Source organism: Phacochoerus africanus, chromosome 8 (assembly GCF_016906955.1).
Source record: "Phacochoerus africanus isolate WHEZ1 chromosome 8, ROS_Pafr_v1, whole genome shotgun sequence".
In the NCBI taxonomy this organism is placed as follows: domain Eukaryota; kingdom Metazoa; phylum Chordata; class Mammalia; order Artiodactyla; family Suidae; genus Phacochoerus; species Phacochoerus africanus.
In genome coordinates this window covers 57155273-57179110 of record NC_062551.1, presented here as the reverse complement: position 1 = coordinate 57179110, position 23838 = coordinate 57155273, and the positions used below count along the sequence as shown (strand labels likewise).

The window sequence follows — 23838 nt, the reverse complement described above, 5'->3', positions numbered from 1 at the left end:
GTCTTCCCTTTCTTTTTTTTTTTTTTTTGTCTTTTCTAGGGCTGCTTCCTGCGACATATGGAGGTTCCCAGGCTAGGGGTCTAATCAGAGCTGTAGCCACCAGCCTATGCCACAGCCACAGCAACGCCAGATCTGAGCTGCCTCTGCAAATTACACCACAGCTCACGGCAATGCCCTGAGCAAAGCCAGGGATCGAACCCGCAACCTCATGGTTTCTAGTTGGATTCGTTAACCACTGAGCCACGACAGGAACTCCTTGTCTTCCCTTTCTGAAAGTTCTGTCCTGTGTAGATAAAAGGGCCTGTAAATACTCTTCAGAAGAAATTGAGATTTGCTTTCATCTAAATAATTAATTTTACGATATTTTAAGAACATTTAATGGGTAGGTATAAAGAAGCAAAACTAGATTATCAATTGTGCAATAACTCCATTTTCATTTTCTTTTTTGGCTGCGCCCGTGGCATATGGATATTCCTGTGCCAGGGATTGAATCTAAGCTGCAGCCGGATCCTTAACCCTTTGTGCTACAGCAAGAACTCTACAGTAACTTCATTTTGACCCTCAATATATTTGTGACAATATCTGTTGGATAACATTTACTACAAAGTATTTTTTGCATTTCCCTACATGATAACGCTTGTGAAAATCCATACAGATGTGACAGTCCATTGAGCTATGAGGATTTTTAGATAATTATAATGTTTTCCAGTAAAATGACAGAATGTCCTAACGTAGCACATTTTTGAATTTAAGAAGATATATCATCACATTTTATTTGTGTTTCTTTTTAAGGCTGCACCTGCAGCATATGGAAGTTCCCAGGAGAGGGTTGAATCAGAGCTGCAACTGTGGTCTACATCACACCCATGGCAACACTGGATCCGAGCTGCATCTGGGACCTGCGCCATAGCTTGTGGCAATGCTGGGTCCTTAACCTACTGTGTGAGGCCAGTGACCAAACCCGAATCCTCATGGATATTATATTGGGTTCTTAACTGGCTGAGCCACAATGGGAATTCTGTATCGCCATATTTTAAAAACATGTGGTGACTGGAAAAAATTGAGGGGTCTAAATCAGTAAGTTTCTCTGTATTATGCAATGTTGCTAAGAAAGACATTTCAGTAGGAACTTCCATGATTCTGAGCAAGGGAATGAGTTGGTGATGGAACTTTCCACTAAACAAAACAGTACAGGAGCCCATGGTAAGGGAGAGTCATAGGTCTTTTTTTTTAATGGGGAGTTTTGCTGGTTTTAGAATTGAAAAGCGGGGAGTTCCCATCATGGCACAGTGGTTAACGAATCCGACTAGGAACCATGAGGTTGCGGGTTCGATCCCTGGCCTTGTTCAGTGGGTTAACGATCCGGCGTTGCCGTGAGCTGTGGTGTAGGTTGCAGACGTGGCTCGGATCCCGTGTTGCTGTGGCTCTGGCGTAGGCCGGTGGCTACAGCTCCGATTCGACCCCTAGCCTGGGAACCTCCATGTGCCGTGGGAGTGGCCCAAAGAAATAGCAAAAAGACAAAAAAAAAAAAAAAAGAATTGAAAAGCGGCAAAATGAACACATTCACGAGAAATAAAAAGTTCCTAAATCACAGGAAGGTTTTGAGATGTCTTCCTGTATATTGTTATGAAACAAATAGAAATTAGTCACAGTTGAAAAATGGAAAAAGCACAAGGAAATAGCCTGACATCTAAGTATGCGTGTTGACAAACACAGTCCTAGAAATACTCAAACACTTGTTGTTGTTAAAGGCGGAACCCGAACCCACGGCATATGGAGGTTCAGGCTAAGGGTCGAACTGGTGTGACAGCTGCTGGCTGTCACCACAGCCACAGTAACGTGGGATCCAGGACACATCTGTGACCTACACCACAGCTCACAGCAACGCCAGATCCCCAACCCACTGAGGGAGGCCAGGGATCAAACCGGCAACCTCATGGATACCAGTAGGATTCGTTTCTGCTGTGCCACAACCGGAACGCCCTAAATACATATATATATATATATTTTGTCTTTTGTCCTTTTAGGGCCACACCCTTGGCATATGGAGGTTCCAGGCTAGGGGTCCAATCGGAGCTGCGGCTGCCAGCCACACCACAGCGACAGTCACAGCAACGCCAGATCCAAGCTGCATCTGCGACCTACACCACAGCTCACAGCAACGCCAGATCCTTAACCCACTGAGAGAGGCCAGGGATCGAACCTGCAACCTCATGATTCCTAGTCGGATTCATTTCCGCTGCACCACGATGGGAACTCCAATATGTATTTTTGAGCTCAGGTAGAATAACTGAAATATTTTAATGCTGTCGAACTTACATGAGGAGATTTTTTTTTTTCCCAAATGATTATTACCATGTCAAGAATAGTCCAGCCATAATACCTGTAAAGCCTCAAAAGCCAGACCGAAAAAGAATTTTCTATCTCGAGAAGTCAATAAGGTAGAAAAATCCCAGCTGGAAGAGGGATGAGCAGGTGCCAGGAGCTGACACTCTCAGGGGATGTTTTATAAAGTCACCTCCTCGGGGGAGTAGCTATTCCAGGAGCATTGTTGTTACGTAGCATGATGCTTAAAAGTTGTTCAAAACAAAGGGGCCCTGGGAAAGGAGAAAACTACGAAGTAAAATTTGAAGTCACCATGACGATCACTGTTCGCAGGAATCACGATAAGACAACGGAATGAAATTCTGAGTCCCTGTGAGGCTCCTAAGAAGAGATCAATGGGAACATGAGTCTTATCCCCAGGGAACTGCAGTTACTAGCAATCCGTGTGTTCCCTTCAGAACAAGAGAAGAAAAGCTGTTAACTGTTAAACTTGCTATTTTTGAGAGTTAAAAAAAAGTAAAGACTATTTACCAACTCAATGTATCATTTACTTAGTTTTTGCCTTTTTAAGGACAAACGCAAGGCTGATGGAAGCTCCCAGGCTAGGGGTCGGATCGGAGCTGCAGCTGCCGTCCACACCACAGCCACAGCAATGCGGGATCCGAGCTGCATCTGTGACCTACACAGCTCATGGCAATGCGGGATCCTCAACCCACTGAGTGAGACCAGCCGTCAAACGTGAGTCCTCATGAATCCTAGTCGGGTTCTTTACTGCTGAGCTATGAGGGGGACTCCTTATTTTTAATATTTATTTGTGCCACAGCGCTGCAGGACTTGAGGTGAATCTGTGACCTACACTGAAGCTTGGGGCCATGTGGGATCCTCAACCTAGTGAGGCCAGGGATGGAACCTGCATCCTTATGGAAACAAGTCAGGTTCTTAAGCCACTGACTCCAAAGGGAACTCATATCAACTCAATATGTGAGGCTAATATTACCATGATATAAAGCTAGTATTACCATGATATAACACAAAGCAAAGGGATTAGGAAAAAAGAAGGAAAAAAAGCAGCTCCCCCTGGGCTGCATTCCATAGCAACAAAGAGTCCAGGTGTACGAGTGGGCGAATGTGTGTGCCTGGTGGCCTGGGTGTGCATGTGACTTTCTAGGAGGGCAGGGAAGGGACAGGGTAGGAAGAGACATTCTTTGGAGGTTGGGCCTGGGCCAGGGAGGCATCCGCTTCCTCCCTCCCTCCCCTGCCATCGCCTCTCTTCTCCCTTTGCTCCCCTCACCCCTTCCGCAAGCATTCTGTCCGGCAGCTTGGGGGTGATGAGCAGAGTGAAGATACGGGCCGGGCACATCACAGGGGGTCAGCCGGGGCCTCCCCAGCTTCCTGAACGCCAAGGGTTACAGCTCCCACTTCTGCTCTTTGATCAGTTGGTAGTAATTTGACCGTGACACCTCTGTGTGAGAATCCAACATATTTCCTACAGGAGGTGTAACAGGGAAGATCAAAGTGGGAGGAATGAAGGCAGACGGGAGGGGGGGGAGGAGACAGAAAATGCTTTTACTAAAAAGAGGGGAAGAAAAGTAATGACCAGGTAAATCCCACATGAAAATGCAAACATTCTGGAGAAAACATTAGCAATAGAAATCAGCAGGAGGGAGTTCCCGTCATGGCTTAGTGGTTAATAACTCTGACGAGAATCCATGAGGACAAGGGTTCCACCCCTGGCCTCGCTCAGCAGGTTAAGGATCCAGTGTTGCCATGAGCTGTGGTATAGGTCACAGACGTGGTTCGGACCCCGTGTTGCTTTGGCCGTGGTGTAGGCTGTCATGCTGTAGCTCCAATTTGACCCTCTAGCCTGGGAACCTCCATATGCCGAGGGTGCAGCCCCAAAAAGACAAAAAAAAGAAAAAAGAAAAAAAATTAACTGTAGGAGTTTCTATTGTGGCAAAGTGGGTTAGTGTGTTAGTGGCAGCACATGTTCGATCCCTGGTGAAGTGGGTTAAGCAGCTGGCATTGCCGCAGTAGTGGCATAGCTTGCAGTTGCAGCTCAGATTCAACCACTGGCCTGGGAACCTCCAGGTGCCGCAGGTGCAGTCAGAAAAATGGAAACCCACTGTAGACAGAACCAACTGTACACCATGAACAAAAGGTGTTTATTTGAAAGATAAAAGGCTGTCTCAAATGCCAATCACTGTAATCCACACCGATAACAGACTGCAGAAAAATCAGAGGGTCCCGGCAATTGATGCAGAAGCAGCATGTGACAAGATTCAATGACCGTTTGCAATACAAGCTTCACAAAAGTAGGAAGTCAGGGAACCTCCCTCAACCCACAGTAAAAACCACCCATAAAAAAAAATTGGAATTCCCTCAGCGGCTAGCAGTTAAGGATCCAGTGTTGTCACTGGTGTATATGGCTATCTATGACGGAAGACTACGCAGCCATAAAAAATGAAATACTGCCATTTGCAGCATCGTAGACTAGGAGATTATGCTCAGTGAAGTCAGTCAGACAGAGAAAGACAAATACTGGATGATACCACCTATACGGGGAGACTAAAAAAATACAAGGAACCAGTAAATGTAACAAAAAAGAAGCCATCCAACAGACACAGAATAAACGAATGGTTAACTGCGGGGAGACAAGGGGTAGGGCGATAGAGGCGTGAGGGAGTGAGGAGATCAAAGTCTTAGATGTCAGGAGGCTCAAGGATGTAACGTACAACATGGAAAACACAGCCCACATCTGCTAATAACTACACATGAGAAGTAACCTTTGAAAGTTTTATTAAGGAAAAAAAAAAAAAAAAAAGCCAGAGGCGTTTACTTGGTAGCACAGCAGGTCAAGGATCCAATGTCAAAAGTGCTGTGCCTCAGGTTGCAGCTGTGGCCCAGGATAAATCCCTGGCACTGGAACTTCTTCATGTGGTGGTCATGGCCCAACAAAAATAAAAACACGACCCCCCCCCCCAAAAAAAAAATCCTATAAATCTTTTTTTTTTGCCTTTTTGCCTTTTCTTGGGCCCCTCCCGTGGCACATGGAGGTTCCCAGGCTAGGGGTTGAATCGGAGCTGTAGCTACAAGCCTACGCCAGAGCCACAGCAATGAGGGATCCGAGCCGCATCTGTGACCTGCACCACGGCTCACGGCAACACCGGATCCTTAACCCACTGAGCGAGGCCAGAGATCGAACCCACAACCTCATGATTCCTAGTCGGATTTGTTAACCACTGCGCCACAGTGGGAACTCCCCACCCTATAAATCTTGTGAGAAAAAATAAATCAATGGACTGTTTGCAGGTGTGATCTAGTTAAGATCTGTACAGATAACACTGTACGAGCTGGTCAATCTGACATAATACTAAGTGTCTCCGTAAGGAAAATGCAGGTGGGGTTTGACTTGTGAAGAGATTCCTGTGAAGGAAGCAGGTGACAGAGATAAAAAGATTTTAAAAGGCTACCTTGGGAGTTCCCACTGTGGCTCAGCAGTAATGAACCCGAGTAGTACCCATGAGGACACAGGTTTGAACCCTGGCCTGGCTCAGTGGGTTAAAGACTAGCGTTGCTGTGGCTGTGGTGTAGCCAGCGGCTGTAGCTCCGATTCAACCCCTAGCCTGGGAACTTCCATACACCGCAGTTGTGGGCCTAAAAAGCCAAAAAAAAAAAAAAAAAAAGAAGGCTGCTTTGCTGCCTTTAAAGGAGGAAGGAGACCATGAGACAAAGAATTAAGTGGCCTTTTTAATATACTGCAATAGACACTAGAAATTTACAAATGGAAATAAAAATTGAAAGAATAAAAACATGTTTGACAGCTCAGAAAAGAAAAATGTGTAAATCTAACAAAACATGGACTTTTTGGCTGAAAAAAAAAATCAAAATGGAAACGAATCAAAGATGCCAGTTAAGATAAGGGCCATACCTACACACACCCTCCATCCTGTCATATACACACTATGCGGTAAGTTCTAATGTTCTGTAACTTGTAATGACTCTGCCGTATGTAATAACTCAATCTTGGAGAGCTCAGGACGTCTTAACTGCCAGTGCGGAGTGTCAGAGGCGTGGACTGATGCAAGGTTTGCTCCAAACATTTACCTGACTCGTTCCCTTTGTAAGGCTCCTCCCCATCATGAGCTCACTGGTGAACCCTCAAGTCATACTGCTTCGTCATTTTCTCTCCATGTTCTGGAAATCTCCATAGGTTCTGACCTGTACAATTTCTCTCATTACACCAAAGCCGCAGATACTTGAAAATTTTTACGAGGTTCATGACGTTTGAAATGCTGCTCGCCAAAATAAATCCTTTGTGTCTCAGAGACTTAATCTGCAGGGACAAGGCTTAGCACGCCTCTTCCATCCTGTGGCTTCCCTCACAGATGGACCCGGAGACGTCCACAGCTCGGTGAGGCCTGGATCAAGCCTCAGCTCGTACATGTGTCTGGTTTCTCTTCAAAGGACTCTCTTCTGCTGTCACACAGCACTTGAACTCAAGGTGAAGGTTTTGCCATTCACTGCATTTGGAAGCAATCACTCCAGTTAAGTTCGCCTCTGGTGCTCTTGGATAAAATCCTTGCTACACACATTCCATCTGTGTAGTTTCTCTCCAGGATAAATATTCCGACATCTAGTGATGACTGAGCACTAACTCAAACGTTTGCTGCATTCAGTACATCTGTAATGTTCTGTCCAGAAGGATTATCATCATTGCTTGGTGAGACGTGAGCAGGGAGTAAAGGTTTTTCTGCATTCAAGCCACGCATGGGCGAGGTGCTCTCCGAAATCCATTCCTTGAAGAATGAATTCCTTGCCTAAAAGCCTGGTCACGTGAAGTTCACTTACGAGATTTCTCCCCAGGGTGACTTTCCAATGAAGCCTAACATGTGGACACCTGCTAAAACCCGTGCTTCAAGTCTCTCACCAACATGGATTAACCTGATGGGAAGATAGGCTCAAAGTATACTGATGGATGTGCCAATTCGTATTCGCAAGGTTTTTATACACGTGAAAGGTTGGCGCCCCTTAAGGTACGAATTTTGCCCACACATGTTGAGACATGCATCCCATTTTCTACAATCTCTATCCTGTAGGGATGAGCTGACGCCAAGCGAGGCTGCTCCACACTCGTCACCCCTGCGCGGTCTCACCCCCTCAAGACCCTCCCGTTAAGTTAAAGGGTCGGTTTTGAATGGAGACCGTAATACACGCGTCGCATAAATAGGGTTTCCCCTTGGTATTTCCCCGGGTGTGCAGTGAGGGTTCAGATGTGAGTGGAGTTTTTTTCAACCTGCTGTCAACTCGTGGAAGGGGTCTATCTAGTGTGCACAAACTGATGATGAACCAGGGAGGCCTTCCGACTGAAGGTGCTGCCACACTCGCTGCACTTGAACGGCTTCTCTCCGGTGTGAATCCTCTCGTGGACCACGAGGTTTGACTTCCGGTTGAAGACCCTGCCACAATCATTGCACTTGTAAGGTTTCTCGCCGGTATGGATTCTCTGGTGAAATGAGAGGTGTGAAAGCTGATGGAAGAATTTCCCACAAACATCACACTTAAAGGGTTTATCTCCCGAATGGATTATCTGATGCTGTATGAGGTGTGAGGCGTTATAAAAAGTTTTGCCGCACTCAAAACATTTGAAATGCTTCTCTCCGCTGTGAATCAACTGATGACCAATAAGGGTTGATCTGTGGCTAAAGGCCTTGCCACACTCGTTGCATTTGTAAGGTTTCTCCCCGGTATGGATTCTATAATGACTCGCCAGGTAACCTCTTTGAGTGAAGGCCTTGCCACACTCGTTACATTCAAAAGGTTTCTCCCCGGTATGAATCCTCCAATGTCTTGTAAGGTAAGACTTCCGACGAAAGGTCAGGCCGCATTCACTACACTCGTAAGGTTTCTCTCCAGGATGAACTCTCTGATGAACGGCAAGGTATGAATTTTGACTGAACACTTTGTCATAGACGTCACATTGATATAAGTTCTCTTCTGGGTGGATCATCTGGTGTCCGGGGATGTGGGAGCCGTGACTAAGGGTGGTGCCACACTCGGTATAGTCGTAAAGTTTCTCGCCAGTGTGACTACTATGATGAATGGAGAGATCTGGCTTTTGATCAAAGATTTCAGAACACGCGTCACAATTATTTTTCTCGTCTGGGTGGATCTTCTGATCGTGGGTGAGGCTGAAGCCTTGATGAAAGGTTTTGCCACACTGATGACAGGTGTAAGGTCTCTCACTTTGGGTGCTCTGGTCCTGGGTCAGCAAGGGAGGAGGCATAAAATCATTCCCGTATGTATGAGACATGTTCGTTGGGACACTAGGAGAAATTCTTTGAAGGGGTAAAAATGAGGCACTACTGCTGATACTCTTAGCAGCTTGATTAAATTCATCGATTTTCTCTTCGCTTTTAAAAACACGCCGTTCATCGGGAAAGCCCAAGGCCAGGCTGTTAGCAACAGGCTTGAGTCCTGCACCCCTTCGCATTTGTGGCTCTCTTCCCTCCGCGAGACTTCCCTTGTGGTTTGCGGGCATGCCTTTGTCATTTCCTTCATCAGGCCTCTTCTCAGCACACTTGATTCCTGCGACACTTCTATCAGGGTCATCTCTCGTCTCAGTGAGATATTCGTTAACGGCCAGAGGCATTCCGTGGTAACTGCGTTCCTTCTCTCTCCACTGAAACCTAAAGTCATCGTCTGCCTGGCTCTCCCTGAGGTAAAAATGTCTGACTTCACTCCATTCTTGTCTTCCCAGGATCAGTGTTTGGAATACGACTCCTCTATCAATGTTCGCTTTCAGTTGCAGTATCTTCATCACATATATATGAGAGATATCTACGAGATATAAAGAACCGTAAGGATCCATTGGTCGCAATTCATACATAAATGTTTCACGCTACATGCATGGGAGTCCACTCAAATGAGTGCTTAGACGGAACAGAGAAAAGAAACTTGTGAACCATGATAATAAAATCTTTAGGAACACAAAAGCAATGATTCTTCTTGTTTTTTTGCTTCTGTTTTATGGGGCCGCATCTGAGGCATGTGGAAGTTCCCAGGCTAGGGGCCTAATCAGAGCTGCAGATGCTGGCCTATAGCTCAGCCACAGCCACATGGGATCCAAGCTGAGTCTGTGACCCACCCCTCAGCTCACATCAACACCAGATCCTTCACCCATGGAGCAAAGCCAGGGATCGAAGCTGTGTCCTCATGGATACTAGTCAGGTTCCTTACCACTGAGCCACAACGGGAACTCCAATGATTCCTTTTTTTTTTTTTGCCTTTTGAGGGTCGCACACAAGGCATATGGAGGTTCCTAGGCTAGGGGTTGAATCGGAGCTGTAGCAGCTGGCCTACACCACAGCTCTCGACAACACCGGATTCTTAAACCCACTGAGGGAGGCCAGGGGTCGAACCTGCATCCTCACGGATCCTAGTCAGATTTGTTTCCGCTGAACCAGGATGAAAACTCCCAATGATCCTTTTTTTTTTTTTTTTTGCCTTTTCTAGGGCTGCTCCCACGGCATATGGAGGTTCCCAGGCTAGCGGTCTAATTGGAGCTGTAGCCGCCGGCCTATACCACAGCCACGGCAACACGGGATCTGAGCCGTGTCTGCGACCTACACCACAGCTCATGACAATGCTGGATCCTTAACCCACTGAGCAAGGCCAGGGATTGAACCCACAATCTCATGGTTCCTAGTCGGATTCGTTAACCACTGAGCCACGATGAGAACTCCCCAATGATTCTTAACTAAAGATAAAGTGATCCGAGGTAATCCTACTTAGACACTGTATTTTCAAACAACCTATAACCAAAACACCTGGGTAAAATTTCTGCTAGTTATCAAAGAAATTGTATTTTTCTTTTTTTTTTTTTGTCTTTTTAGGGCTACACCCGTGGCATATGGAGGTTCCCAGGCTAGGGGTCCAACTGGAGCTATTGCTGTCAGCCTACACCAGAGCTGCAGCAACACCAGATCTGAGCCACATCTGTGACCTACACAACAGCTCACGGCATCACCGGATTCTTAACCCACTGAGCGAGGCCAGGGATTGAACTCATAACCTCACGGTTCCTAGTCAGTTTCCTTTCCAATGCGCCAAGACGGGAAGTCCATATTTTTCTTTTCTTGGCCACACCCACAGCATGAGGAAGTTCCAGGGTCAAGGCTCAAACCCGCGCCACAGCAGTAACACAAGGCACTGCAGTGACGACGCTGTATTCTTAACCCATTGAACCACAAAGGAACTCCAGAAAGTGTATTTTTCAACCATGAGGTCGAAGTACTTACCAATAAACAGTAAACATACTGGTATCCCATAACTGAGAAATTATACTGTATGTATATACCGAATAGTTTTTACATGTAAAATACTAAGAAATAGCTATGTTGTAACAATAAATAACCCCCAAACTAGCTTATCCATGACTAAAATCAATGCGTAGCAGTTTAGAATTGGGAAACGAATACAGAATAGAGAAAGCTGAGAATTTCATAAAACAGGTTTTTTTTTTCTTCTTTTTCAATTGCTGCACCCACAGTATATGGAAGTTCCCCAGCCAGGGATGGAATCCGAGCAGCGGCCGTGACCTACAGCTTTGGCAACACAGGATACTTAACCTACTGCACCACAGCAGGAGCTCCAAAAGATTAAAAAAAAAAAAAAGTATTTTTCTAAATATCTCCTAAAAATCTATGTACCCATAAAGAAGCATGGCTCAGAAGGTTAAAGGATCTGGCATTGCTGCAGCTATGGCCTGGGTCGCAACTGTGGCTCAGATCTGATCCCCGGCCAGGGAATTAATTCCATATGCCGAGGGGTGACCAAAAAGAGAAATGAATAAACAAACAGATACATAAATAAATAGTCAAACTAACAGAAAGAAAAAGTAGGGGCTGGAGTTGGTAGAATGGGGATACACTGGTCCAAAGAACACATTTCCAGTTATAAGTGGCAAGAGTTGTAGGAATCAAATACACAGCATGTCATTATATATATCAATACAGTGGTACCTGACTGCAAGTTCAGACATTAGAACTTAAATGTTCTCATGTCACAAAAAGCACTGTAATTAAGTGAGTGGATGAACGTGTTAAGAAAACTACGGAAGGATTTCCCTGGTTAGGGACCCAGCATTGTCACTGCGGTGGCGAGGATCCCTGGCCTAGGAACTCCCACCGAAAAGAACACAAAATAAACAAACAAAAAAACCCACCAAGGGAATCGTTTTCCAGTGTAAATAAATGTATGTCAAATCATCACACTGTACACATTAAATTTATAACGTGTTTAAGTTATTTAAACTTCAATAAAGAAGAGAAGAAGAAAAGGCAAATTACTACACAAAAGAGGTCCTGTTTTGCCTCAAAAGAGGACCTGTGTTCAAAAAAAAATTTCAGGAGGGCATTCGAATGGTGGCACAATGGGTTAAGAATCCTACTGTAGTGTTGGTAGCTCAGGTTGCTGCAGAGGTTTGAGTCTGATCCCCAGCCCAGCGCAATGGGTTAAAGGATCCTGTGTTGCTGCAGCTTCAGCATGGGGCACCACTGTGGCTCAGATTAAATCCTTGGCCCTGGAAGATCCATATGCCACGGAAGCGGCCCTAAAAAAATAAATAAATAAAATGCCAGGAGTTTCCTGGTGGCCAAGGGGTTAAGGATCTGACACTGTCACTGCTGTGAACAACGCTGTCTGCCCCCGGGGAGAAAATCCTTTATCACCTACTGAAGCTCAGAGGGGATGGTCCTTAGCACATGTAAAAACAGTCATGGTGCCCTTGAAACAAGCATTTGTGACATTCCTCAAAACCACAAAAAAAAACTTGGAGAAGACTTAGTCACGCTGTGGTGATACTTCCTATTTTACATCACAGGACACGCTGACCACGCTCCTCAACAAACAGCTTGAAGTGGTGACCGAGTACACAACAGGAAAACACTACGACACAAGAGGGAAACTGCTCTCCACCGGAATTTTCTGTTAGTCCGTAACACCCACTCCTCAGAGTCTTCATCAGCAGCTGACCGGTGACTGAGGGTGGACTAGCACAGCAAAGAAACTGGAAACACACTTCCGACCCTAGGACTCTGTCTTTCAAAACCACATATCCGAGGCCAAGCTATGCGAACGTAGGAGCGTATGGAATCTGAGAGCGTATCCCTCTATGACTACGCAGAGAAGTCCAGGAGTGAAAAAAACGGCACGAAATGGGAGTCAGATACTGTAAGGCCTTCAGACGGAACCAGGCTTTCTACCCCACTTGCCAGATTCAGAGCCTGAAAGATGCACCTGCTAGGGACAGGTTTACTGTCACTTTTCCTAAGTGACACACATATCTTCCTGGCTGCTACTCTGAAGCGTGTGGCAAAAGCAGAGGAGAAGAAACGTCTCAGGGGTGTCAACACACAGACAGGGCTTGAGGCAGCTGCATGCAGGCTCTGAGGGGCCAGACGGACTCAGAGAGCAGTGTTTGTCCATCTTCCGACGAGGTCTCCTGAGAACATCAGCTGAGGATGGAACCGGGCGAGGTTCAGGGATTGGGGTCTGGAGGCCTCAGCTCTTCTCTATGTGGACTGAGAGCTGAGCATCCAATGGAATCGGGTCTGAGAGAGAGATGCAGGGCAGGAGGCCCCCTTTACAAAGGCACCCCCCCATACTTCTCAAAGTTAAGCACAGGGTTCACAGGGGCCAGACGGCAGCGTGTTGTAGATCATGATAAAGACACTACCTCTGTATCTTTAGAAGCCGCAGCCCCGCCAGAGGATGAAATAATACCTTTTACACGATGAAGGACAGAGGGATAAGTTACACGAAGAACTGCCTCTGACAGCTCACGATGATAAATAAAACCTCCGTATTCCCAGAGAGTTCTCTAATAAGGGGAGAGTTTCCAAAACACTATCAATAACGAGGCTTCCCCTAGAACCTTCTGAGATCTGACCTGGGTTCAATGTGATACACCCCCCCCAAGGCATTCACATCACTCTCCACAACCCAGCACCCCCCCCCCCCACTATAAAGTCTGTGCTGCCATGGCTGTGGCATAGTCCTTTGTAGCTCTGATTCGACCCCTAGCCCGGGAACTTCCATGTGCCACAGGTGCAGCGGTAAAAATAAAATAAAATAAAAGGAAAGGAAAGAAAGAAACATGGAGTTTCCACTATGGTGCAACAGGATCTGCAATGTCTCTGGAGTCCTGGGATGGGGGTTCAACCCCTGGCCTCGCTCAGTAGGTTAAGGATCCCGCGTTTCCGCAGCAGAGGTTGCAAGTGCGACTCTTATATGATCCCTGGCCTGGGAACGCCACATGCCTCGGGGTGGGCAAAAAAGCCAAAAAGAAAAAAAAAAAAAGGCCAAAGAAAAAAAATGTGATTTGCTGCAGCCTTTCCAGAATCTGAGGTCTTTCTTAAGCTAAGGATTGAGGACATTATAGATGCAAAGATTTCAAACATTCACTCATTGCTGCCCCGGCACACACAGGGAATAGTGTGATGTGAAGAAACCTCCTAGAACTCCTACATCGAGAGCACATGGGGGAGTTCCTGTCATGGTGCAGTGGTTAACGAATCCGACTGGGAACCATGAGGTTGAAGGTTCGATCCCTGGCCTCGCTCAGTGGGTTAAGGATCCAGCGTTGCTGTGAGCTGTGGTATAGGTTGCAGACGCGGCTCAGATCTCGCGTTGCTGTGGCTGTGGTGTTGGCTGGCGGCTACAGTTCCAATTAGACCCCTAGCCTGGGAACCTCCATATGCCGCAGGAGCAGCCCTAGAAAAGGCAAAAAGACAAAAAAAAAAAAGAGCACATGGGGAGAAAGGAAGTTCCCCAGTGGCATAGCGGGTTAAGGATCCTGTGTTGCTGCAGCTGTGGTGCAGATCACAACTATGGCATGGGTTTCATCCCTGGCCCAGGACTTTCCACATGCCATGGGCACCGTTAAAAAAAAAAAAAAAAAAAAGCACATGGATAAAAAAAACAGGAAAGTGGGTATGTTAAAATGTTCAGAAGTACTTGCCACTCTGGGGCAAGAGGATCAGCAGCATCTTTGCAGCGCCAAGACGCAGGTTCAATCCCAGCCCAGCACAGCGGGCTAAGAGATCCAGTACTGCTGTGGCTGTGCCATGGGTTGTGACCACGCCTTGAATCTGACCCCCAGCCCAGGGACCTCATGTGCCATGGGACAGCGAAAAAATAAAAAGAAAATTTAAAAAATAAAAAATAAAATTTGGACCGAGTTGAATAGGTATGTAAGCTCTGAAACAACCCCGGGGGTACCATAAGATGAGCAGATCATCAGAGGAAAAGGTTCGTTTCAAATCCTGACGCCCATCATGAAGCTTTCCATGTCTCCGTTAACAGGCATTTCAGATCAGCCGCGTAAAACAGGGGCTTGGAAGAGGCACACGAGGGAAAACGCAAAGATACCCAAGGGCAGATCCCGACTTCCGGAGGAAGCGATGCTCACCCAGGGAGAGCAGGTTTCTGAAGGTCTCCAGCATCACATCCCAGTACAAGGCCCTCTGAGCAGGGTCCAGGCAGTCCCACTCCTCCTGGGAGAACTCGATGGTCAAATCCTCAAAAGTCAATCGTCCCTAAAAACGACAATATGTATCATCAAGGGGCCATGAGAGCAGTTGTTCTTTGCACACAAAACGAGGATCAGGTCAGTGGAAGTATGTTTTCTGACAGATATATGCAATGGTAATTGGAGCAAATTAGAAGTCTGTAATTTTTTTTTTTTTTTTGGTCTTTTTAGGGCTGCACTTATGGAGGTTCCCAGGCTAGGGGTCAAATAGGAGCTGTGGCTGCTGGCCTACACCACAGCCACAGCAACACAGCATCCGAGCCTTGTCTGTGACCTGCACCACAGCTCACAGCAACGCTGGATGCTTAACCCACTGATTGAGGCCAGGGACCGAACCCGCAACCTCATGGTTCCTAGTTGGATTTGTTTCCGCTGAGCCACGGCAGGAACTCCTAATTTTTTTTTTTTTTTTTTTTGAGCTGTGCCCAAGGCATGCGGAAGTTCACTAGCTAAGGACTGAATCTGTGCCACAGCAGAGACCCGAGCCACTGCAGTGACAATACTGGATCCTTAACTCGCTTTGCTATAGATGAACTCCAGGGATCTCTAAGTTTTATTTTCTATGCTTTTCACATACATTAGGGCGTCCTCCAATCATGATCATTTTCCATTTTTTTGTGGACAATACATGAAACCCATGCTAAGAATTCAACAATGGGTTGTCTACACTAAAGTGTTAGGTATTGCGTTCTATACACTGAGTCGTGCTCAAGATCTAAATGAACTACAGCATGAGTGGTGTCTTCAAGAGATGACAAATTCCACAGGGGCTTTTAAAAGTCAGAATCTTGGAGTCCCCATTGCGGCTCAGTGGTAACAAACCCAACAAGGATCCATGAGGACGTGGGTTCAACCCCTAGACTCACTCAGTGGGTTAAGAATCTGACACTGCTGTGAGCTGTTGCAGGTCACAGACATGGCTTGGATCTGGCATTGCTGTGCCTGTGGCGTAGGCTGGCAGCTGCAGCTCTGATTTGACCCCTAGCCTGGGAACTTCCACATGCCTTGAGTGCAGTCCTAGAAAGACAAAAAAAAAGTCAGAATCTTAAATTCTGACGATAATAACAGCAATGACTAAAGGTGCTTGAATACTTGTATATTCTAAGCGTTACTCAAAGTGCTTTATGGTTATGAACTTTTTTTTTTTTTTGGTTATGCCCATTGGTTGAGGAAGTTTCTAGGCCAGGTATCAAACACAAGCCCCAGCAGGAGTTCCTGTCATGGCGTAGCAGAAATGAATCCGACTAGTATCCACAAGGATGTGGGCTCGATTCCCGCCCTTGCTCAGTGGGTCAGGGATCCAGCACTGAACTTCCATATGCCATAGGTGAGGCACCCCCCCCACAAAAGGAAAGACTAATGGGTAAAAGTGGGAACTCCCATACGCCCTAAGTGCAGCCCTAAAAAAACAAAAAAACAAACCAAATCAAAAAAACAAGCCCCAGCAGTGACCTGAGCCACAGCAGTGACACCACCAGATCCCTAACCTGCTGTGCCACCTGGGAACTCATGCTTCTGAACTTTTTATCCACATCATAGCTCACTGAAGAAACATCTGTTCCCATCTTAGGGAGGAGAAAACTGTCAGAGGCAGCCTGAGAAACTCAGCTCATGTCAGGAAGCTAAGAAAGGACACGGCAATGACATGAACGAAGGGGCCGGGCTCTTGAAGCTGCAGCTAAGGAAGAAAAACGTTAAGGAGCAGAAAGAGCATTCAAAGTACATTCTCACATGCACACACACACAGGAGTGCCCTGGTGGCCTAGCAGGATCTCACATTGTCACTGCCGCGGTTTGGGTTGCAGCTCTACCAAGGGTTCAATCTTTGGCCCTGGAACTTTCACATGCCGCGGATGTGGAGAACAAAAAAAAAAAGGTACATTCACACAGGCTCCCCTGAGCAAGTCAGAAAGAAGTTCAAGGTGAACAACATGGAGAGGTACAAAAGGTCATTAGAGATGAAGACACACACATGAATGTACATAACTTTAGTAATCTGATTATTTGAACCATTAGAAGGATATTGGAGAAGCTCCCATTGTGGCTCAGCAGAAACGAATCCGACTAGTATCTATGAGGATGCAGGTTCGATCCCTAGCCTCACTCACTCCGATTAGAGCCCTAGCCTGGGAACCTCCATATACCGAGGGTATGACGCTAAAAAGACAAAATAATAGGAGTTCCCGTCAAGGCACAGTGGAAACAAATCCGACTGGGAACCATGAAGTTGCAGGTTTGATCCCTGGCCTCGCTCAGTGGGTTAAGGATCCGGCGTTGCCATGAGCTGTGATGTAGGTCGCAGACGTGGCTCAGATCCAAAAAAGACACATACACACACAGAGACAAATCAGGAACGTTATTACTATCACACATTAATTTCAAATATTAAGAAAAAAATTTATCACAACAGAAAGGTTGAAACTACCTGGAAAACTAAAAATCATGACGAAAATGAATAAGGAAAAAAAGAAACTGTATTAAGCAAGAACATTTCACAAAATGTCCTCATCAGAAGGAAACATTGGATGCATTCCCTCTGAGGTTGCAGTGGAGGCAAGGGGGCCAGGGCTCCTGCACGTCAGCAGAGTACAGTATGCCTGAGCAGGGACCACAAGAGTGAGTAACCAGAGGGAAGAGAGAACAAGAGCAAGAGACAGGAAACCTGTAGGAAAGATGGAAACGTGCACATTTACAATTTTAAGGAAAAAGAAAGGCAAAAAGTGAAAGGACGGAGAAGATATTCCACCCTCAGAGCTCCCTTCGTGGTTCGGTGGTTAATGAACCCAACTAGGATCCATGAGGATGTGGGTTCGATCCCTGGCCTCGCTCAGAGGGTTAAGGATCTGGCGTTGCCGAGAGCTGTGGTATATAGGTTGGATCTTGCGTGGCTGTGGCTGTGGCCGTGGCGGGCAGCTGCAGCTCTGATTCAGCCTCTCGCCTGGGAACCTCCATATGCTGTGAGTGCAGCCCTAAAATAGCAAAAAAAAAAAAAAAAAAGGATATTATACCAAAGTGAAGACACAAAATGATACAAGAGACAAAAGATATAATTATAAAAGTTACTTCACCAAGAAGAGACGAGAGCTATAACTACATACACATCTAACATCTAACATTACAGTTTCCCCCCCCCAAATAAAGCAAACACTGACAGAAATAAAAATAGAAATAGACACCAGTACAATGTTTGTCTGAGAACTCGGTTCCCTGGTATTACCAATGGATGAAAATAAAAAGAACAAGGAAGCACAGAACAACTGTATCTCACAGACATGTGTGGGATACCCCACCCAACAACAGTGGAAAACACATCCTTTTCAAGCATATGTGAGATTTTCTCCATGACAGAACACATGTTAGGTCACAAAACAAAACTTAAGAAATGTAAGAAGGGAGTTCCCGCTGTGGCGCAGTGGTTAACGAATCCGACTAGGAACCATGAGGTTGCGGGTTCGATCCCTGCCCTTGCTCAGTGGGTTAACGATCCGGCGTTGCTATGAGCTGTGGTGTAGGTTGCAGACGAGGCTCGGATCCCGAGTTGCTGTGGCTCTGGTGTAGGCCGGTGGCTACAGCTCTGATTCGACCCCTAGCCCCTCCATATGCCGCGGGAGCGGCCCAAGAAATAGCAAAAAGACAAAAAAAAAAAAGAAAGAAATGTAAGAATACTGAGATCACAATGAGGAGTTCTCCTGTAGGGCGGCAAGCACTGTCACTGCAGCAGCTTTGATCAGTGTTGTGGCATGAGTTTGATCCCTGGCCTAGGAACATTCACTGGCCATGGGCGTAGCCAAAAAGAAAAAAAAGAAAAAGGAAAAAAAAAATGAGAGCATAATGAAATAAAACTAGAAATAAAGAGCCAGGAGTTCCCATCATGGCTCAGTGGTAATGAACCCGCTAATATCCAGGAGGACTCCAGTTCGATCCCTGGCCTTGCTCAATGGGTTAAGACTCCAGAGTTGCAGTGAGCTGCAGTGTAGGTCAAAGACGCAGCTCGGATCTGACGTTGCTGTGGCTGTGCCATAGGCTGGCAGCTGCAGCTCCAATTTGACCCCTAGCCTGGGAACCTCCATATGCCATGGGTGTGACAAAAAAAAAGCCAAATAAAAACAGAGATTACTCAAATGTGCAAATTAAACAGTTTTTTGATTTTGTTTGTTTGTTTTTTGTCTTTTTAGGGCCACACCTGAGGCATTTGGAGGTTCCCAGGGAAAGGGTTCAATAAGAGCTGTAGCTGCTGGCCTACACCACAGCCACAGCAATTTCAGATCCTTAACCCACTGAGTGAGGCCAGGGATCAAACCTGAGTCCTCATAGATACTAGCCAGATTTGTTTCTGCTCCCTAAACAGCTCATTTTTAAAGAAGCAGTCAAGATAGAAATCACAATTACATTCTAAAAATATCTGAATGAAAATAAAAAGCAACACACCAAAATTTATGACATACAGTCAGAGATATAATAAAGGGGAAATGTACACTGCTAAATGCTTACAACAAAGAAGGAGAAAAATGCACTCTGCACTAATGTTCAAAAAAGTAAAGAGAGTACTAGCCAGAGCTATTAGACAAGAAAAAGAAATCAAAGTTATCCAAATTAAAAAAGAACTAAAATTATCTTTTTTTTTTTTTGTAGGTGGCAAGGTTTTACAACCACAAACCAAAAGATTCTTTCAGAAAACTATTACTTCAAAAAACAGCTTCAGAAAAGTTGCAGCATTAAAAGTCAGCACACAAAAATCAGCTGAATTTCTATACACAGTAAACAAAATCAAAAGAAAGTTAGAAAAAAATCACTTACTATAGCATCAAAAGAGAATACTTAGGAAAAAATTAGCCAAGGAGATGAAAGACTTGTACATAATTACAAAATGTTGCTAAAAGAAATCTAAAGATGTGTGCTTACACCGTGCATTTTGTGGATTAGAAGAGTTTTTTTTTTTTTTTGCTTTTTAGGGCCATACTTGTGGCATATGGAAGTTCCCAGGCTAGGGGTCCAACTGGAGTTGCAGCTGGCAGCTTATGCTACAGCCACAGCAACACAGGATCCAAGCCGTATCTGTGGCCTACACCACAGTTCATGGCAACGTGGTTCCTCAACCCACTGAGTGGAGCCAGGGATCAAACCCCCATCCTCATGGATACTAGGTGGGTTCATTACCACTGAGCCACAACAGGAACTCCAAGAAGACTTAATAGTCTTAAAATCACCATATTACCACATGTGTGATATAGATTCAACAGAAGCCCTGCCAAAATTTCAAAAAAAATTTTTTGCAGTAATAAAAAAATATGCTGAAATTCATAAAGAATCTCAAGGGACCACAAATAGCCATAATATTCTTTTTTTTTTTTCTTTTTAGGGCCACATCTGCAGCATATGGAAGTTCCTGGGCTAGGGACTGAACTGGCACTGCAGTTGCCAGCCTAAGCCACAGCCACACCAGATTCTGTGCCCTATGCCGCAGCCTGTGGCAATGCCAGATCCTTAACTCACTGAGCAAGGCCAGGGATCAAACCTGAATTTGCATGGATACTGGTGGGGTTCTTAATCCACTGAGCCACAGTGGGAACTCCCAGCCATGATATTCTTGAAAAAGAAAATAGAGTAGTCATTTTTAGATTTCCAAACATATTACAAAGTTGAAGTTCTCCTGTGCACAGCTGATTAAGGATTTGGTAGTGCCAGATGGGAACTTCCACATGCCTTAGGTATGGTTAAAAAAAAAAAAAAAGTAATCAAGATGAGGTGGAACTGGCCTAAGCATAGATACATAAAACAAAGGAAAACATTAGAACATCAGAAATTATTCTTGGAGGGAGCTCCCTGGTGGCTAGAGGATTACGGATCTGGCATTGTTACGGCTCTGGCTGCTGTCAGTGCTGTGGTGTACGTACGCTGTGCAGAAAAAGAAAATTCAGGGGGGGAAGGAAGGAAGAAAGAAGGGCAGGAGGGAGGGAGGAAGGGAGGGAAGAAAGAAGGAAAGGAAGGAAGGAAGGACTGATTCTTGGAATGTGTGTAAATTGTACTGATGAAGATGCCAAGTCCACAAAAAGGGCAAAGGTCGGTCTCAATTAATGAATGGTACTCAGAAACTAGATCTACCCTCAAAATAATGAAGCTGGACTCAAACTTGCAATGGTAAAAATTTCTGTGTGTCAAAGTATACAATACACAGGCGTTCCGGCTGTGGCTCAGCAGGTTAAGAACCCGACTAGGATCCATGAGGCTGTGGGTGTGACCCGGTGCTGTCACAAGCTGCAGCATAAGTCACAAGTGCAGCTTGGATCTGGTCTTGCTGTGTGGCTGTGGTGTAGGCGGGCAGCTGCAAATCCGATTCAATCCCTAGCGTGGGAATTTCCATATGCTGCAGGTGCGGCCTTAAAAAGAAAAGATGAAAAAAAAGTACACAACACACAAAGTGAAAAGGTAACCTCTGAGGAATGGAGATGATAAAAGTGATTTAAAGACTTTCCAACTGTCATGAGATTTAGGTTGACTTCATAATTTATATTTGAGGATGGAAAAAAAGACCCTCCACCACTTCTGTTTCTGAACTTTCTTTTTTCTTTTTCTTTTGTCTTTTTGCCTTTTTCTGGGGCCGCTCCTGCTGCATATGGAGGTTCCCAGGCTAGGGGTCTAATCCGAGCTGTAGCTGCCGGCCTACGCCAGAGCCACAGCAACTCGGGATCTGAGCCGCGTCTGTGACTTACACCACAGCTCACGGCAAAGTCGGATCGTTAACCCACTGAGCGAGGCCAGGGATCGAACCCACAACCTCATGGTTGCTAGTCGGATTCGTGAACCACTGAGCCTCAATGGGAACTGCTGAACTTTTGATTCCATTCCCATCATTAATATTTAAAGTCAATCACTTACCTTCGATTGCTTTAGGTAAAGTCAGAACAAATTTCCCCTAATTAACCTAATTTCTAGCGTTTATCAGGTATTGTGCATATTAATACCTGACTTCCATGTGCAGCTTCTTGATCCTGGTTGACAGGGAGCAGACTGTGCATCCAGCTGGGGCCCTAAACAATCCCTGTCGCCCACTAGCCCCGCCCAGGACGATGCCCAGGGGGGCCTCTTCACAAGCTCCAGGTCCCTGGGTCAAGGGGAGATGAGGTCTAAGTGGAGGTGAGAGGCCCTGAAGGACGGGCCAGGTGAATGTGAACATCAGGTGTCAGGCAGGATGCTTTAGGGCCAGACAAGATGAGTGAGTCTAAAGAAGGGTATTTCAAGAAGGAAAGACTGAGAATGAAATGAAAATGTGACTTTACCTGAAAGAAAGCCATTCCTGACTCGTCTTTAGCCTTCCTCCTCTTCCTGGCTTCTTCCTCAGACCACGTGAGTCTTTAGAGGTTGATCTTGAAAGTTGAAAAGATACAGTTTAAAGCTTAGAATCAACCTACCCCCTTCCTGTGTCACAAGCGCGCGCGCGCGCGCGCGCGCGCACACACACACACACACACACACACACACAGGGAAGACCTCACCATGTGGGATAGACAGGCCTCTGCTGCCCACTGTCCCAGGAGGGATTCAGACAAGTTTCTTATTTCTTGTTCTTGCCACTCAAGGCCGTTAAAAGAAACCCTAGCCCTTTAAGAGTTGCTTTCCAATTCCTGCAGATCTGGCTTTTTTACTCACTTCTCTATTTTATTCACCTGCGACTTTCAAAGCTAAATCTATTCCATTTTACTGCCTCTTTACAAGTCCCTCACCCATCCTCTAAGTCCCCATTGGTTTTCCCTCATTCTTTCCTCCTTTTCAGTTTTCTATTTTTGTCTCAGTCGCTTTCTGTCTCTGCTTCTCCTGATCCGCATCGCCCACGTATTTACCGAGATGGTGACTGAATAAAATGCCCGCCTACTGGAAAAACACATTTTCCAGCGGGGTGGAATTTGGGACCGTAGAACACTGGGCGTCACACGGTGGCCCAGGTCACCTCCCCTTTAGCGGGGTGCGGGGAAGGGTTGACTCCGCAGGGGAGGCCTGCGGGGCATAAGGACCGGCCTGAGGAACCGCGAGGACAGAGGGGCTGGACGGAGGGTGTCTCAGGAGAGGGCGGGTTCCCGAATCCCAGGACCAGGGCGAGGACGCGGACTCTCCGGGAGCCGGGCGGCTGGAGCTGCCCTCCAGGGGCGGGGCGGAAAGTCTGGGGGCGCGGGGGGGGGCTCCGAACCCACCTCTTGAAAGAAGGGTTTACCCCGGCGGGGGGGGGGGGGGGGGACCCGCAGAGGTAGTGCGGGGTTTTATGAAAAGAACCCAGCGAAAGAAAGACAGCCTCTACGTGGACCGAAGGCAGAAAAGCCAAGGGCAGGGACCAGCCTCAGAGCGAGTGCACACCCCAAAGAAAAGATAACCCGACCAGGAACGGCAACATCTGGATCTACTGGGGGCGGGGGCCCGGGCGCTGGGATTTTAGGCCAGAAGTCACTCCCACACCCTGAGGAGGGAGGAAGGCGCACCGCGGAACACACATTTACACAAGAAAGGAGAAACTTACCTCGTCCAGCCGGACCTTCCCTTCACTCCCTGCTGTCCGCGGCTGCTCCCGCTCCTGCTTCCGCTTCCGGAAAAAAGGCGCCTGCCGAGCGCCAGGGGCGGGGCTTCCGGGCGGGGCCTGCGCCGAGCGCTGCGGGCCGGAGGGTCCGGGGCGGGGGTTGGGGGGGGAGGAGGGAGACCAGATGTGCGCGGGGGCGAGGGGCCCCGGCGCCGGCCGGGGAGCGCGCTTCTCCGGACTTTGAAACTGCTTTTGTTTGTTTTTCTTTCTTTCTTTCTTTTTTTTCCCCGCCGCACCTGCGGCATATGGAAATTCCCGCTCGGGGGCAGGGCGAATAAGAGCCGCAGCTGCGACCTACACCACAGCTGCGGCCGTGGGAGCCTTCCCCCCGCTGCGCCTGGCGGGCAGCCCAGGCAGCCTC

The 23838-nt window shown here is 46.7% G+C and overlaps 1 protein-coding gene across 1 annotated transcript; it reads right to left on the bottom strand.

The window, feature by feature from the left end:
- Window positions 1-6052: 6052 nt before the first annotated feature.
- On the bottom strand, window positions 6053-23624 carry LOC125132694 (zinc finger protein 347-like). The gene is made up of 4 exons (XM_047790329.1): window positions 23421-23624; window positions 22192-22278; window positions 14795-14921; window positions 6053-9162 (listed from the first exon to the last, which is right to left on the bottom strand). Exons 2-4 carry the CDS (start codon window positions 22204-22206, stop codon window positions 7643-7645), a joined length of 1662 nt encoding a protein of 553 aa, XP_047646285.1. The 5' UTR covers window positions 22207-22278; window positions 23421-23624; the 3' UTR covers window positions 6053-7642.
- Between the last annotated feature and the right edge of the window lie 214 nt (window positions 23625-23838).